The 17599-nt window shown below is 50.8% G+C and overlaps 1 protein-coding gene across 1 annotated transcript; it reads left to right on the top strand.

Moving 5' to 3' along the window:
• Positions 1–8042: 8042 nt before the first annotated feature.
• RBP7 (retinol binding protein 7) lies at positions 8043–13935 on the top strand (the record flags this gene model as incomplete). The annotated part of the gene is made up of 4 exons (XM_081087336.1): positions 8043–8115; positions 12933–13111; positions 13201–13302; positions 13830–13935. The coding sequence occupies 4 exons, from the start codon at positions 8043–8045 to the stop codon at positions 13878–13880; spliced, it is 405 nt and encodes a 134-aa protein (XP_080943462.1). The 3' UTR covers positions 13881–13935.
• Positions 13936–17599: the final 3664 nt, after the last annotated feature.

Raw genomic sequence — 17599 nt, 5'->3', positions numbered from 1 at the left:
GGCAAAAGATCCTGGACAGAAACTGGCCTCAGAACCTAGAGACAGAACCTAGTGAGAGAACATAGCAAAAGATCCTGGACTGAAGCTGACTACAGAAATTGGCAAGAGAACCTGACTAGAACCTGGTGACTGAACCTGGCTGGAGAACCTAACAAGAGAACGTGGACACAGAACCTGGCTGGAGATCCTAACCAGAACTTCGCTGGAGATCCACAGCAGAACCTCTCTGGAGATCCAGACCAGAACTTGGCTGGAGAACCTAGCAAGAGAACATGGACACAGAACCTGGCTGGAGATCCTAACCAGAACTTCGCTGGAGATCCAGAGCAGAACCTCTCTGGAGATCCAGACCAGAACTTGGCTGGAGATCCTGGCTGGAGATCCTGGCTAGGCTGCTGATCAACTGAACACTGTCTCCGTGTCATTCCTTCTTTGCCGACTCCGTCCACACCTTTGGGGACCCCTGGACCCGCTGGGGTTGGACCCCAGCAGGAGGATATAACCAGCAGTCTGCAACCCCCTCCGAGGGCCCTCACCCGCCCACACCAGCGCCTTCACCTCAGATTTCCAACCTCCAGAACTTGGCATCCCCCAGCAATCAAGGTTCAATGTCAAAAGCCTAGGCCAGTCTCCTTCGCCAAGGAGATGAAGAGAAGGGGTGTTGAAGATAGCAGAAAGGAACGTGCTCGGCTGGAGCTGCATTTTGTGCATTTGCACTGTTAACTATTTGGGGGTAAATGATGCTTCTAACAAAATAATAAAGCCACATTATGGAAATGAAAAAAAAGGAGGAGGAGGAGGAGGGTTCTCCTTGGTGATCAGGATGCAGAGACTGAACCAAAGGGATATGTAGGCTCATCTCCTGGCATCAGAGGCGGCTTGTTTTTCCCATTTGAGGACCTCACCACTGGGTAGGAGAAAGGCACCCCCCAGGCTGGGCTGCTCTCTTCCACCCCAGCCTCCAGGTCCCTTCTCTGGGAGCTAGAGGTCACTGTATTGTGAAATGGGCTCCTTTAACACTTCTTCTGGGTGCCGCGGGACGTCCGTTCCTTTGCCATCCTCCTGAAGGCCTCTTGCTCTAAAACGTGCCTTGCAGCTCCCACCCCAATGTGAGGATGGTGGACAAGGCCATCTCTGAAAGCTGTACCTCGCTGAACGGGCGCTGTTGGCACTTGCTGTGTGCTGGGCATGTGCTACCGAGGGCCTGGTTTCAGGAACAGCACAGTGAGGTGACTGGGGCCAACGGGAAACAGGCCCGAAGGAGCAGTTTGTCTCCGAGCCTGTGCTCTTGATCACTCACCTTACATAACGTATCATTTTTCAAGGAATGTTTTAGCCAAATCTTGACATTTTCATCCACCCTAAGTGGATGAGTACAAGTAGATAAAACGTTCAACAGTATGATAGTCTGATGGCGATGGCTGATGGGTTCAGTCCACCCAGACGGACCCAGTTGAACTTGCCCAGTGTTAGCAATGCCTTGGAACTGGGCAGCCAAAGCCCAGAGGGAGGAGGTGGTATAAACCGTACTTCACACACAGCTAAAAAATAAAAAAAGGAAAATGGCCCAGATGCCCATGCCAGCCCCATGAGGCCAGCATGCAGGAATGGTGCCTGTGAGGCGAAGGCGCTTCTCTGCTGGGGGTGGTCTCAGCGCCAGGCATGTCGGCCAGCTGCTCGCAGAGGGAGTTGCTTGGCGCTGTCCCTTTCTCTAGAATGTCCCTTTCTCTTGGCGCAATGACCTCGGCACCCCTTCCAGCTCTGAAATGATGTCGACCCGATGGAGGGTTGGTGCTCCCACTGGTTCTCACCGCTCTGAGCTGCCACCTGCGCCTTCCCTTCTGCGGGACCTGGAGGTCCGTCCTGGATCCCTGTCATGGCCCTAAGTGCTCAGGGAGCACAAGTTGTCCACAGCCAGGTGGGGAGGAAAAACGCCCAGTTTTAGCATCAGCAAGGGACTCCCCAGGACCAGTCCTGACAGTTTCCTAGAAACGAGCACCCCTGGGCCCTGCAGGACAGGAAACCAGGCCAGAGGCCATTCCAGGGGGAGCAACTCAAGGCGTCCAGACCGATGGGGAACGTGCAAAAAATGACATTTTCAAAAATTAAGCAAAAACTAGAGCATGAGCGAAACTAGTGGTAATAGTAGAAGGAACCCCTCTGGAGTCCTCACCAGCTTCCATCATAACACTCTGCCAATCTCGCTGCATCCACACCCTCATTTTTCTGGGATCTTTGAAAGCGAATCTCAGGTGCATAATTTCATCTACAACTACATCCATGTGAGGCACGCCCGAGTCTCATTTATATGTGAAAACAATTGCACTACAGACCAGCAGGGGGAACCAGGAAGCCCAGGACAGTCAAGGAAGAGAGGAGGGTGTCTTGTTTTCAGAGTTTATCTTGATTTTTTAAGGTATAATTGGCCCATACCATATTAGTTTCAGGTGGACAACCTAATGATTGTTACTTGTATATTGCATAGTGGTCACCGTAATAAGTCGAGTTAACCTGTCTCAGTACATATAGTTAGAAAATTTCTGTGTGTGCACGTGCGCAAGTGCCAGGAGAAAAAGGAGGTGTTTTTTAAAGAATCATTCGGCCCTATTCCATCTGCCTGAGGACCTCAGGAAAAACAGCTTCATGGGGAGTCAGCGGAGCATGAGGAAGGCCCTCAGATTTTTCTCTCTGCCGCGCAGTACAGAAGAGCAGGGCTGAGGCGCCCCGTGGTCTTTGTCCAAATTCAAGGAAGCGCAGCCCTAACTTACCTTCTTCAAGGCAGATTCTTGGGGTCCAGGAATTAATGGGCTAACTGATAGTGCAGCTAAAAGTACCGTGTCACCAGACAGACCCGAGTTTCCAGCCCCACTGTTCTTGTTGCAAGAAGAGTGCTCAGGAAGTACAAGCATTTTATTTGACACTTGTTAAGTGCCCTCAGCAAGTAAACATGCTCAGAACCGAACCACAATTAGCTTGTCTTGTGCCCTCAGACCAGTTGGAAAAGGCAAATAAAGGGACAGGAGTGCCCTGATTTTACTGTCTCTGTCAGGGTGTTTTCCACCGGGAGCAGCAGGAAGCTCACTCCCAGTGATTTCAACAATAGGGACCTTTACCAGCAGCGGAGACAGAGGGCAGGCAGGACTCAGGGTTCTCGGGTGCAGTGTCAGCAGGGACCCCGGTTCCTTCCGTCCCTCTGCTCTGCTGGTCACGTGTCCTGAATCAGGTGCCCCTTAGTCGTAGGATGGCCACCAGTAGCAAGTCTTCCGTGTTCATTTCAGAAGTGGAGAAAGGCTGGCTCTCCACAGCTGTTACAATCAAGCCTCTCCCAGCTAGTGTGGTTCAGTGGTTAAGCGTCAACCTATGAACCAGGAGGTCATGGTTCCATTCCCGGTCAAGGGCACATGCCCGAGTTTCAGGCTCGATCCCCAGTAGGGGGCATGAAGGAGGCAGCCGATCAATGATTGTTATCATTAATGTTTCTCTCTCCCTCTCTCTTTCTCTCTGAAACCAATAATATATATATATATAATTTTTTTTTTAAGGGAAAAAAAAAGATTCAAAAACAAGCCTCTCTCAGTAGCCCCATCAAACTTCTCATATCTCGTTGGCTGATTCAGAGTCATTTAAACCTGCTTGTCCCTAAAATCAACCACTGGCAAAGGAGGTAAGATTTCTGTGATTGGCTAAGCCTTCAACCAATCCAGGAATTACCCCCTGGGACTGAGCCACGCTCCCTGGTGACACGGCTTCCTTGCGTTAGGAGGGAGGCGTGGATGGTATGAGGTCCACTTCAATGTCTACACTGTTCTTTGCTGGACCCGTATCAGGCTCCATCAAGTGAGAGAGACTGGTTCTTCTACAAGTGCCCCTCATCAAGTCCCATCCATTACCGACTAGGAGGAGCAGTGTTTGTACCCAAGGGTAGGACCTGGTCTTGGCTATAATTTTATGGTTTACTTTGCCAGTATCAAATGGAAGGAAAGAAAAGGCTCAAATTTAGCCACATTTCTCCCCTTTTTCCTTTTGGAGATAATTTTATCTTTGTCTAGAAGAAAGATTTTAGAATTTAAATGAGAAAAATTGCCTAGCCCGTGTGGCGCAGTGGTTGAGCATTGACCTATGAACCAGGAGGTCACGGTTCAATTCCCAGTCCAGGTACATGCCCGGGTTGCGGGCTTGAGCCCCAGTATGGGGCATGTAGGAGGCAGCCAATAAATGATTCTCTCTCATCATTGATGTTTCTATCTCTCTATCCCTCTCCCGTCTTCTCTAAAATCAATTAATAAAATAAAAAAAAATAAAAAGGAGAAAATCACTCCTTATCCCATGGGCAAGTCCAATTTATGGCACTTCAACCAAAATTCAACCCTAGCCCTACTAGATGGCCCTTGCCCAGGCTGGCCAAAAGCCATACCTTACCAGCACAGATGCTAAAATCATTATTACTTATTTCTGTGACCTTCATTTTCAGGCCAAGATTTAGAACAATAAGATTTTAAGGATAGGAAGTAAGCATGATTTCTCCATATCCTGTTCATCTGGAATTTAAACAGGCTTCATGCTCCAGAAATCTAGTCAGAGTTCATAGTTCTGTGCCCATTAAATGGCAAGGTATAGGTAATTCCAGGGTTTGAAAGCAGCCTGTCATATTCCACTAAAGCAGTGGTTCTCAACCTTGAATGCACATTAGAATCACCTGGGAATCTTTTTGAAATCCTGATTTCTGGGCCTCATCCTCTGGAAATTCTGTTTCTTTGTTATGGGGTGGGGCCACAAAATACGACGTGTGGGCGCGCACGTACAATGTGATTGAAACTTCGTGGCCCATGCGCAGAAGTCAGTATTTTGTGGAAGAGCCACACTTAAGGGGCCAAAGAGCCACATGTGGCTCGCGAGCCGCAGTTTGCCGACCACTGGGTTAGAGCATCGTCCTGATGCACCAGGCTGCAGGTTCCATCACCTGTCGGGGCACATCCAAGAACCAACCAATGAATGCCTAAACACAGAGAACAGCAAATCAATATTTCTCTCTTCCTCTCTCCCCTCATTTCTCTCTAAAACCAATCAATACATGTTTGTTTGTTTTTTTTAAAAAAAAGGCAGTCAACAAACGAACCAAAAAGAGATCATTGTGAATTATGATCATTATGAAGGTAGTAAGCAGAGATGTGATGCAGACTAACTGTATGGTGCCGCACCAGCACAGCCAGGTTCGGTGAGCCTGAGCCGGGGGCAGTGAAGGATTGAGAAAAGACAAGACAAGCCCTAGCCGGTTTGGCTCAGTGGATAGAGCGTTGACCTGCGGACTAAAGGTCTCAGGTTCGATTCCGGTCAAGGGCACATGCCCAGGTTGGGGGCAAGTTTCATCATTGATGTTTCTGTCTCTTTCTCCCTCTTCCTTTCTCTCTGAAATTAATAAAAATATTAAAGAAGAAAAGACAGACAAGAGAAGAAAGCTGGGTCTGGGTGTGACACTGCCCTCGCTGATGGAGAGACAGCATCACGGCCTGTAAGCCAAATCTTTATTTTATAGCCAGATTCTACCACGCAAAGTAAGGGCGTGGTCAAGATGTTTACAACATTCTCCTGGGTTTCGAATCTACTCGATTACATGCACGGGATCAAGCTTTGTTTACTTGCTGCACCTCCGCAGCCCATATCACTCAGCCGCGTGGGGCTACAGGTTGGGACCATAAGGTCAAGCTCACAACTGTCGCCTTTGGCTATAATTGTGCTATAATTGTCCTCTTGCTTTGCCATGAGAGGATCGTGCCCTCTCATTAGGCCCAGGCTTGAGCCTGTCCAGACGCTGTAGCCGCTCTCCACAATGTATATTAGAAGTGATATCAAAGGCTGTTCTGAAAAGGTGACGCTTAGAGATTTTTGAAGAGATCCAAGGCTTTCTCTGTCCAAGTTCTAACCCAACTGGAAAATAAGATGAAAAAAGCAACAAATGGAGAATCTAAAGAGCATTTCAATTACTGACAAAGTCTAGGTTAGAGGTCATATCTTAGTGTGAGGGTCGGAAGAGGGATGGGTTCCCGTGACAGATTATTTCAAAGGTGGCCATTCTAAGACCTGCTGTTCTACATGCTCTTCCATGTGTCATTGGGAGATGCGGTCCGTGTTCCCGCCCTTGGGGTCCAGGTGGGTCTGTGATGGTGCAAGTGATGTTGGATGACTTCTGAGGCCAGGTCAGAAAAGATGTGCAGCATCCTCCTGGTCCTCCTGGGACACGCCCTCTTAGAACCCAGCCAGCCAGCCCTGCTGTGAAGGCGCGCACGCTGCCCAGGGCCCATGGTGAGGCCTCGTGAGGAGGAACCTGCCCCCCAGCCCACAGGCCTGGCTGTGCTCCCAGCCAAGAGATAGGCAACACCAATTTACCAGCCAGGAGACTGAACCATTTGGGAAGTGACTTTTCCAAACCGGAGTCACGTGACCCCGGCTGATGCCTCATGAAGCTGAGAGCTCTGCCCAACTGCAGGTTTGTGAGCAAATGAATGGCTTTTTGTTATTTTTCAGTCGTTACATTGGAAGGCAGGTAATAACTTATACACGCATTTCCCCGGGCTAGACTCTGGAGCAGCCTGCCGGAGGGGACCTGTGGGTCCTCAAGTCCGTGTTCCAAGGGGAGAAGGGAAAAAATGAAATACCCTGTGTTTAGGATTTGTGATAGATTCACTGCCGAGTTGATAAAAAATGGGTCAACGGCAAGGAACTCATTCAGCTTTTCCTGAAATGTTACCAGTTTCAGCCGTGAAAGCTCCATGTCACACCCTGGGCTCCATGTCACACTCACTCCTTCAGTCTCAGGGAACCAGCGTGGTGGTCGCCCCAGCTGCCCTCGATCAGGTGGCTCATCGCGCCTCCAAGAGGCCCGGGCGTTTGGGGAGCATTCCCCTCTGCCGAGAGCATGATTAGGAAAGACTGTGCCCCTAATAGTAACTTTTGAACTGGAAGCCCAAGGAGCCAGCTATGCAAAACCCCGGAGGCAAACAGCCCAGGAAGAGGGAGCACCAGATACAGACTCGAGGAAGTCGAGAGTTTGAGTTCTGCCAGCGCTGCGGCCACAGCACACCTGGCGGGACTGGAGTTTCGAGTCAGGATGGAACTGTGGGAGGAGGATCCAGAAGCCCCCTCAGGAATGGCTTTATGAACCACAGCAGAGGGTTTTTAAGCAGTGGTGAGCTAAGATCCGAGTTACATCTCTCAAAAGCTCGCTCTGGCTACAGTCCGGAGAATGGTTTGCTAGGATCAGAGTGGAAACAGCCAGGCCAGGGCGGAGGAAAGGCATGAGAAAGGCTTAGTTTCGGATGCGGAACCAACAGGTCTTGGTGATGGGTTGGAAATAGGGGAGCCATCCGCAGTGAGCACCAGGTGGCCAGTGGTGCAATTTGCAGAAGCGGGGCGCTGGAGAATACGTCTGTTTTATGCTTCTGTCTTATGTGTTCAGTCTGAGAGGCCTTTAGGACATCCAGTGGAGACAGCGGGTAGGCAGTGAGAGCTGGCGTGGGAGTTCTGGGTGGGGTGGGGTTGGGGGGGTCAGGCTGCCTGCGTTTGAATCCAGACTCTTCCACCCACTATATGACCTTCGGCAAGTTACTTACCTCTCTTTGTCTCTGTCCAATGGAGATAACAAAGTCACTATTGGAGAAGTAGGTCTTTGGGACAAATAGTAACAAACATCGGAATCGCTCCGTCGATGTTGGCCGTTAATATGTTTGAGTCTAGAGCTCATGGAGGGGTCAGAAATGGACATTTAACTCTTGGCCTGGATCTCAGTCTGGGTTCCGCGCACGTTTGGGGTGACAGGAGGAGGAGCCCCGAGGAGAACAGGCGCGAGCGGCCAAGGGAGCCTGGAGGGACTGGGCTCCTCGGAGAGAGTGTGTGTGTGTGTGTGTGGGGGGCCGCCCCGCCCTGCCCCGCCCGCCCCTCGCGGTCCGGCCCGGCCCCGCCTCCGCGGCCCCGCACTTAGGGCCGAGCGCACGCTGCTCGCCCGCCCTGCAGTCGCCCCAGCCCCGCGGTGTCGCCCCAGCCCCGCCATGCCCGCCGACCTCAGCGGCACCTGGAACCTGAGCAGCAGCGACAACTTCGAGGGCTACATGCTGGCCCTGGGTAGGCGGGGCCGTGGGGGTCGCAGGCGGGCGCCGTGGGGGTCGCAGGCGGGGCCGTGGGGGTCGCAGGCGGGGCCGTGGTGGTCGCAGGCGGGGCCGTGGGGGTCGCAGGCGGGGCCGTGGGGGTCGCAGGCGGGCGCCGTCTCGGGTCGGGGTGAAGGCGCCGGGGTGTCCGTCCGTTCCCCGTGCGGCTGGCTCCGTGTCTCTCCTTCCCACGTTCGTTCTCCCCCCCCCCCCCGCGTGTCCGTCTGCCCGTCCCCAGTCTGTCCTGCATCCCCGATCCGCCTGCCCGTCCTCTCATTCCCCGGTTACCCCGTCTCCCTGTCCTCCCGTCTCCCCCGTCCCCGTCCCCCGGGGTAGTCTGCCCGCCGGTCCGCCCGCCTCTCCGCCTGCCGCATCCTTCCATCTTCCCCAGCAGGGATCCCTGTCCCCTCGCCCGCCCACCCGTCCGACCGCCCCTCCAGTCCCTGCTCCCAAGCCCCCACCTTCCCTTCCTCCCGTCCCCTCCACCGTCTCTCTACCTGCCCGTCGGCCCCGCTCCTGCCCCAGCGCGGATTGGTAACCAGGCGGAGGTGGGGGGGGGGGGCGTGGGACACCTCGCGGGCAGACTCAGGGACACGATGGGGTGCGGGCAGGTGAGGGGCGCTCCGGATGGAAGCCCCTCCCCAGGTGACCCTCACCCCGCAGCCGCCTTTAACGCGGGCTCTGGACAGCCGGGCCGGGATCCCTTGAACAGAGGGGCGCCCAGGGAGGCCCCCGTCCCGCAGCGTCTCCCAGGGGCGCCGGGGGCGGCCCCCGCCCCAGGAGATTCCGGTGCCGCTAGATTCGGAACCGAGTTTGAAATCTTTAGTTTCTGGCCTCCGCTCTCCCCTCGAGGACTGCAGGGTGTCAAGAAACCCAGGCCCCGTAGAGGGCGCTTCCCGCTCCTCGATCCCGCCTCCGGGGTGCAATTCCAGCCCCGAGGAGGGTGGGTGGTGCTGCCTGAGCGCTTAGGGAGCCTGGCCTCCGAGGCTTGGAGAAGGGACCGCGCGCGGCAGGGGTGTGCCGGACCCGCGGGTCTGACCCATTTCCTCTCTCCCCAGAGGGCTGGAGGGTGCTCCCCGCCCTGATGGCGGAGGCCTGCCTCCTCGCCCATCCCCAGTCTGTCCAGCCTTCAGTCTCCTTCCTCAGACTCCTGCCTCCGAGCACCTACTGTGCGCCAAGTGCTTCTGACGAAATGCCACCGATCAGTGGCACTTTTGACAGATGGACCCAAGCTGCTGAGACTCCGGGGGTCTGGGGGCCGCTCTGGGGCGCCTCCGTTTATCTGAGACCAGGCCTCCGTTTCCCCACCAGTAAATTGAACTGGGAGTCCAATTTTTTTTATTGTGGTAAAATACCTATGACAGAAAACTGGCCATTGTGACCACTTTGAAATGTCCAGTTCTGTGCCCCAGTGTGTTTTTCAGATTCTCCTCCCCGTCCTTTCTCACACTAAGTAGGGAAGTTTGGAACTTCTCAAGCGAAATCTGATTTATATTCACACAAAACCTTGTACAGAAGAAAAAGTTGTATCTTCCTCTACCCACCTGGTTCATTGGCAAGGGCCCTGTGGATTAGACTAACAAAGGACAGACACACAGAAGTGGACACACTCGGCCTGGGGCGATGAGTATCTCAAAGGAGTGGGAGAGCCTGAGCTTCTATAACTTCTTAGCGACGAGTAATACTTCCGTAGAGAAGTGACAAGACAAAGGGACTCTGAGTTCCCAGGGTGGCAAACAACAGGAAAGTAAATATATGGGAAAACGAAGGGAAAATAAGGGCTACTTAGTAACGTTATTATGTAGGCTCTTCTGGTGCCAGGCTGATAAGAGTCTAGAGTCGTGTCCCTAACTGCTGTCCGTCCTGGTGCAGGTGGGAGGGGGGAGTGTGGAAGAGAGGGCTCCATGACGTGACCAGCGAGCATCCTGCAAGCTGGACCGGGCCAGAAAGGAGGTGACTTTCTGCAAATCCCCTTAAAGACTGTCTGATTGTAACTGATGTTCATTCGGACATAAACTCGCCCCCTTCCCTTGCCTCCTGCCAGCGCTGGTCCCTGGAACAGATTGTTGTCCTGCCCTAGTCAGGCATGAAACGTCATTCCCCGAACCTGGTAGCATTTAGGTGCCGTTACCTGTGACTGCCCCCCACTTTACCCTATATAATTATTTGGCACCTGCCAAGCAGTGAGGGGGTCCATTTCATCTTGTAGTCATCCACGACATGTCTTGGATGTTCCCCTAAGAAACTCTGTTCATTACCAGCCTGGAGGGGCCAGCCTATTTTTTCGGTCTCTCCTGCCCTCCACTTGCAAAAGTAGATTTTCAATCTCAGGACCTTACCCTGGGTCTGCGTGTACAAACAGGGTCTCCAGATACTGGAGTGATCAGAAACAGACTATAAAGCACTTATGCTGAGCTTAATTTTGGCAAGAAATCAGACTCTATAAAAAGTAACATCTGCTGAGATGAAAAGGAAACAAGTAGAAATTGTAGAACTAAAAAGTAACCAACAAGCTTAGAAACTTAGCAAGTGTTCAGATTCCTCTCTGTGTCCCTTGTGGGTGAAGCTGAGGCTGCTCCTTTCCCTGTTATAAGGAGGGAACCTCTCATCTGAGGGTTTTATCAGCTGTGTCAGGGGGAGGTCAGAGGGTCCCCCCTGCACCTGCCTTCCCCAGGGACCTGCGGCTGGAAATATTCACTCTGCCAAGGTGCCAGGTTTTGAGGTAGAGTGTCCTGAACCCCATCTGATACAGCGTTTCTGTTTGGGGTGATGAAAAGTTTCTGGAAATAAATAATGTTGTTGGTTGCATAACATTATGATTATTCAATGCCACTGACTTGTATGCCTTTAAAATGTGTGTATTGACCACAATAAAAAATTACCAAAAATTGAAAAAAAAGAATTACAAGGATACTTGGGTAGAAAACCTACAATAAATCCTATATTTCATTTTAAAAAATGAAAGTTCCTTTTAAAAAAAAGTATTGATTGATCCTAGAGAGAAGAAGGGGGCGAGAGAGAAACATCAGTTGGCTGCCTCCTGACCGGGGATCGAACACAACCTGGGTATGTGCCCTGATCAGGAATCAAACCCGCCACCTTTTGATGCATGGGATGGCGCTCCACCCAGCCAAGTCACACCAGCCAGAGCACGTGAAAGCTCCTTTTACGTTCAGTTGTTTGAATTAAGTTCATTTTGGGAGTTAGCATTCTCTCCTATCTGAGCCATGTCTCATGACTTTACACAGTGAACTAAAACATGTTTTTTTAAACACAGAGGTTTATATTTCAAGTGAATAAAGATGGCTCCTGTAATAAAAACCAGAAAGTCCTTATCTTGTTCATTGGATGGAAGAAAATACAGGCAGGTGATCTGTCCCTTTTGGCCAAAAACAGAGCTTGAGGTCTTCGTCCCAGTTAAATATTTAAATTAACAAAGCGCTCGGTGAATTAGTCCATGTCCTTTAGTCAGAATCTGTGTAAAATTAGCACATGGCATTTACAGGGACTTACGGCACAGAACTCAAGCAATCCAAGCGCTTTTAGGTTCAAGAAGATTGTTCTCAGTTTCCTTTCATTGGAGCAGATTCTCTTAAAGGGGGACTTCGATTACTCTGTGTCCCCTTCATTCTTGGCTATAAATTCCTGAAGAATAGGGAGCAAGCGTTCACAACCTCTAGCCATACCACATGCTCAAAGCTAGTCAATGAGAAACGGCGTTCAAATCCACTTTCTATATCAAAACCCTGACCTTCGCAGTATTCCATGTTTTCGTCTGCGACCCTTTTTACAGCTTATTCAAGATTCCCAAGTGAATAGAATCGTGTGCATGATTGCAGTGGTTTTTGAGGTTTTGGGTGTGTGTGTGTTGCTGTTTTTTTTTTTTTAATATATTTTATTGATTTTTTACAGAGAGGAAGGGAGAGAGATAGAGAGTTAGAAACATCGATGAGAGAGGAACATCGATCCGCTGCCTCCTGCACATCTCCTACTGGGGATGTGCCCGCAACCCAGGTACATGCCCTTGACCGGAATCGAACCTGGGACCTTTCAGTCCGCAGGCCGACGCTCTATCCACTGAGCCAAACCGGTTTCGGCGTTGCTGTTTTTTTAATAGTTGTTCAGAAAATGTTCAAATTCTGTCTTCATTTGAAGCGTACGTACACAAAGCAGAAAGAGGCAGAGTTGCTGTAATTGAGGTTGGATGGCTTCCTTGTCTCTTTGTCACCCCCTAACGCAGATGATAAAACCCGCAGATGGTGCCCTGGCCGGTTTGGCTCAGTGGATAGAGCATCGGCCTGCAGACGGAGGGGTCCTGGGTTTGATTCCAGTCAAGGGCACATGCCCAGGTTGTGGGCTTGATCCCCAGTGGGGGTGGCGTGCAGGAGGCAGCCGATCCATGATTCTCTCTCATCCTTGATGTTTCTATCTCTCCCTCTCCCTCTCTGTCTCGGAAATCAATAAAAAAAATAAAAATAAAAAAAAAACCCGCAGCTGAGAGGTGCCCTCCTTCTAGCAGACGTACTTCTGCTGTGCCCGGCTTCCAATCCATCCCTGAGGCACGCGCTAGCCCACTGCGTCTTCCCCCAAAGCTGTTGAAGTTTTTAAACCAGCCTCTGGATGGCGGTTCGCCAGGATAGCTTTCCCTGCAGGTCCCGTCTCAGCAGCAGATGACATTGACGCTATCAGAGAAACACTCGCCATCCAATGCAACGCTTATGAGGACAGCTGCCAAGTGCGTTGCGTTTGCCTCTCTGGTGAGAGCTGAGATTTCTTTCTAAAATTATTTTTAAGGTATTGACTTTGCCACTCGGAAGATAGCCAAGCTGCTGAAGCCGCAGAAGGTGATTGAGCAGAATGGGGATTCTTTTACCATCCACACGTACAGCAGCCTAAGGAACTACCTTGTTCAGTTTAAAGTTGGAGAAGAATTTGATGAAGATACCAAAGGCCTGGATAACAGAAAATGCAAGGTAAAAAATCGCAGCAATGACACAGGCCCTTAACTTTGCCAGGTTAATTGGCCGTCAACAAACCAATGTTTTCTCCCTCCGCCGCGCAGAGCTTGGTCACCTGGGACAATGACAGACTCACCTGTGTCCAGAAGGGGGAAAAGAAGGACAGAGGTTGGACCCATTGGCTCGAAGACGACACGCTCCACCTGGTACTTGCCACGTTCCTCCTCTTTTTAGTGAGATGATCTAATGAAGAAAATGTTAAGCAGGGAGACCATGACCAGCCATTCTATCAATCTACTGTTTTTTCCCAATTTAAAAACGAAGAGATTGAGATTTAGAAGTCCCCCAACCCCACACTGGGGATGGAGCCATGTGCCCTGACCAGGAATCGACCGTGACCTCCTGGTTCATAGGTTGGTGCTCAACCACTGAGCCACACCGGCCGGGCCATTCTAGCAAATTATTGCACTTGAGGAGGGAGTCACGGGGACCCCCAATGTATAACTGGTTGGTCAGAATTACAGGTGGCCTGGGACTTCGATTGATGCCGGAAGTGGGGGCAGTCAGCCCTGCACCCGTGGGCTCTGCACTAACACTGGGTTGGTCGTTGTCAGAACTGAGTTGGCGTGAGAGTTGGAGGGGGGGGTTGGCAAAGGCAGTGCACGTTGGGTGTCAGATCCTTGTGAGTAATAACAGGCCACGCGCCAAGTCACTTCCTTCCTCCTGATCCCAGGAAATGTTCTGCGAGGGCCAGGTGTGCAAGCAGACATTCCAGAGAGCCTGATCGGGGTCCAGCGACCGACCCACGAGCCATGAGTCACGCGGGGCCGAAGCGTAACGCCCGACTACGTTCCAGAACGAACAGGTGTTCATCTGCCCTCCTTTGGTGATGGGCCTTGTGGTCAGAGAGGTGTCACGCAGCCTGTACCACAAACCATTTGGATTAGGAGCAAACCGCTCAACGTCAATAAACCTGTCCGACGACTCTGACTTCTTCCTTCTAAATTTTAGCAAGTCCCACTATTTAAGAGGTAATCCGGTCTGTGATGACACAACAATGAATGAGATGTAATTCCTGCCTCGAGGTCTGGCGCAGAAAGTGGGTGAACCAAGCCCTCTGAACAGGGTGACAAGGACAGGCAGCTGTGAGGCCCCGGAGGGCAAGCCTGAGAGTGTGTAGGGATTTGTCAGCCACGGGACGGGGGGTTTGGGGGCAAATGGGAAGAAGAGGTCAAGGGGGCCCAGTCTGTCTATGGAGATAGGCAACTAGTTGAAGAGCCGAAGGAGGAAACTGAGTTGAGACAAAAATGGTTTAATAGCTCCACCAAGAAGTGTGGCTGGCTTCCTTCCCTTTCCTCCCTCCCTCCCTCCCCCCCTCCCGACATTCTCCCTCCTCCCCTCTTTCTTCCTCCCTTTTCCTCTTATAGCTAGAAAATGTTCTTTTTAAAATTTCCCCACATAAGCAGCCCACAAAATCAAAGTGGAAAGTGCTTTTAGTTTTACCTTCATCCTTTTACCCCCACAGATATGTTTTATCAGAAAAGCTTTGTCCCTGGCCAGGTAGCTCAGTGGGTTAGAGCGTTGTCCCAATACGCCCAGGTTGAGGGTTCCATCCCCTGGCACATATAAGAATAAGTGGACCAACAAATCGGTGTTTTTCTCTCTAAACTCAATAAATAAATAAAAAAATTAAAGAAAAAAATGTTACGTATAGAAATTAACAGAATATCAGAGTAGGAATTAACAGAAAAGTGCGGCCTCCTGAGAAGACTTACTCTCCTCCTCCGAGGAGGCACACAGCCTCCTGTGGGGCTTGTGCAGGGAGGAAGGGTCTGGAAAACTGCCCACTAGTGAGCTTTTCCTTGCAAACAGGGGATGTGGGGGGTTGGGGGGCTGCACGGATTTTTCTGGACGCCTCTGGGAGCACCTGCCAGGCGATGCTTCATGAAAGGGGCTGGAGCCTGAGGCGTAGGCGGTGACTGCGCCGGGGCTGTTTATTCCCCCGTTATTTCTGGGCCATCCTGTGCCCCGCTGTGCAGCAGGGAAATAGGCTGAATAGAGTAACACCGGGACGGGACGATGTGGGCTCTGCCCCCTGGGAGTCAGAGGAAGCTTCTGGAAGGACAGCTTTCCAGGCCGTGGCGTGGGAAGCAGAGATGGCACTGTCAGCCACCCTGAGCACGGGAAGGGGCCGGGGAAGGGCCACCCAGGGGCCTGCGGTTCAGGTTGGGGGACTTCCTGCTGCGGCTGCTGCTGAGCCGGGAGGACCCGCGCGCCCCCTTCTGGACCAGCCGCGTCCTTGGCTCCTGGGGAAGGAGGGAGGGCACGTGCTCTTGTACAGCATAGCGGTTAGGCGATCGTATACTTTACAAAGGGTTCCTCGGAGGTGGTGTTTTTAAAAATTGTGATAAAATATGCACAACAAAAACTTACCAGTTTACTGTTTTCAGAGTACAGTTCGCTTGCATTAAATGCATTCCCATTGCGGTACCACCGTCACCGCTGTCCATCTGCAAAGCTTTCCGTCTTCCCAAACTGAAACCCCGTCCCCATTAAACGGCAACGCCCTCCTCCCTCCGTCCCCCAGGCCTGGCCACCCGCATTCTTCCTGCCCCTATGATGTGAGTACCTGCAGGAGCGGAGTCACCCAATAGCTGATCTTTGCGTCTGGTTTATTTTGCTGCATAGCTTAAATCTGCAAGGTTCACCCACGCGTCGGAATTTCCTTCCTGTAAGGACAGTGCTATTCCACCCCATTGCGTGGAGAGACCACTTTTGTGTGTCATTCATCCCTTGATGGACCTTCGGGTTGTTTCCACTTTTTAGTGATGGTGACTCCGTACTGTCATGAAGGTGAGTGTAACGTATCTGTGTGAGTTCCTGCTTTCAATTCTTTGGGGTGTAGACCCAGAAGTAGGGACAGTGTGTACACAAAGACGGAAAACGCTTGTTCACTAAAAGGGAAGTTGAAAAATAGGTGACAAGAACAGTGAACCACCAAAAATAATAAACCACTTCCATAATGTTTATTAGGAGCCAAACACTAAGTAGTCTACATAGAGTCGTTTTTTAATTTTTACAATATATGAAATAATATTCTTATTCCCATTATATAGATGGGACAATTTAGACACAAATTGTCTTTTTTAAATTTTATTTTTAATTTTCAGTTACAGTTGACATTCAGTATTTGTTTCAGGGGTACAGCACAGTGGTTAGGCATTTATATAACTTGCAAAATGACCCCCCTGATAAATACAGTACCTATCTGGCACCATGCATAGTTATTACAATATTATTGACTATAGTCCCTATGCTGTTCTTTACATCCCCGACCCATGATGATTTTTAACTGCTAATTTGCACTTCCTTTGTTGTTGTTAATCATCGTCCGAGGATATTTTTCCATTGATTTTTAGGGAGAGTGGAAGAAAGAGGGAAAGACAGAGAGAAACATTGATGTACACGTAGATTGGTTGCCTCCGGCACAAGCCCTGACCAGGGCCTGGGCCGTGGTGGTGGTGGTGGTGGTCGGGGGGGGGGGGGGGGGGGGGGGGGGGGAGGTGTGGGGGGAGGAGCCTGCAACCGAGGTACATACCCTTGACTGGAATCAAATCTTGGACCCTTTGGTCCGCAGGCTGACGCTCTATCCACTGAGACAAACCAGCTAAGGCACTAATTTTTACTTCTTAATCCCTTCATCTTTTTCACCCAGTTCCCCAAACCCCCTCCCATCTGGCAACCATCAGCTTGTACTCTGTATCTATATACAAGTCTATTTTTGTTTTGTTTTTTAGATTCTACATATAAGTGAGATCATATGGCATTTGTCTTTCTCTTTGTGGCTTATTTCACTGAGCATAATACCCTCTAGAGTAGCGGTTCTCAACCTGTGGGTCGCGACCCCTTTGGGGGTCAAACGATCCTTTCACAGGGGTCGCCTAAGACCATCGGAAAACACATATATAATTACATATTGTTTTTGTGATTAATCACTATGCCTTAATTATGTTCAATTTGTAACAATGAAATTGGGGGTCACCACAACATGAGGAACTGTATTAAAGGTTCGCGGCACTAGGAAGGTTGAGAACCACTGCTCTAGAGCATCCATATTGTCACAAATGGCAGCATTTCATTCTTTTTATGGCTGAGTAATATTCCATTGTGTATGTGTACCGTGTGTTCTTTATCCACTTGTCTTTCGATGGACACTCAGGTCGCTTCCACATCTGGCTATTGTAAACAATGCTGCAGTGAACATAGGGTGCATGTGTATTTTTGAATGCGTGTTTTGGATTTCGTCAGGTACATACCAGAAGTGGGATTGCTGGGTCATGAGGTCTCATTGCTAGAGGAACCTCCATGCTGTTGTCTACGGCGGCCCCACCTGTTTGCACTCTCACCAGCAGTGCACAAGGGTTCCCTTTCCTCCACATCCTCGCTGACACTTGTTTGTTGATTTTTTGATGAAAGCCATTTTGACACGTGTGAGGTGGTATC

This window comes from Myotis nattereri (genome assembly GCF_964212035.1).
Source record: "Myotis nattereri genome assembly, chromosome: 3".
NCBI lineage: Eukaryota > Metazoa > Chordata > Mammalia > Chiroptera > Vespertilionidae > Myotis > Myotis nattereri.
This window is presented reverse-complemented; position numbering and strand designations above follow the sequence as displayed.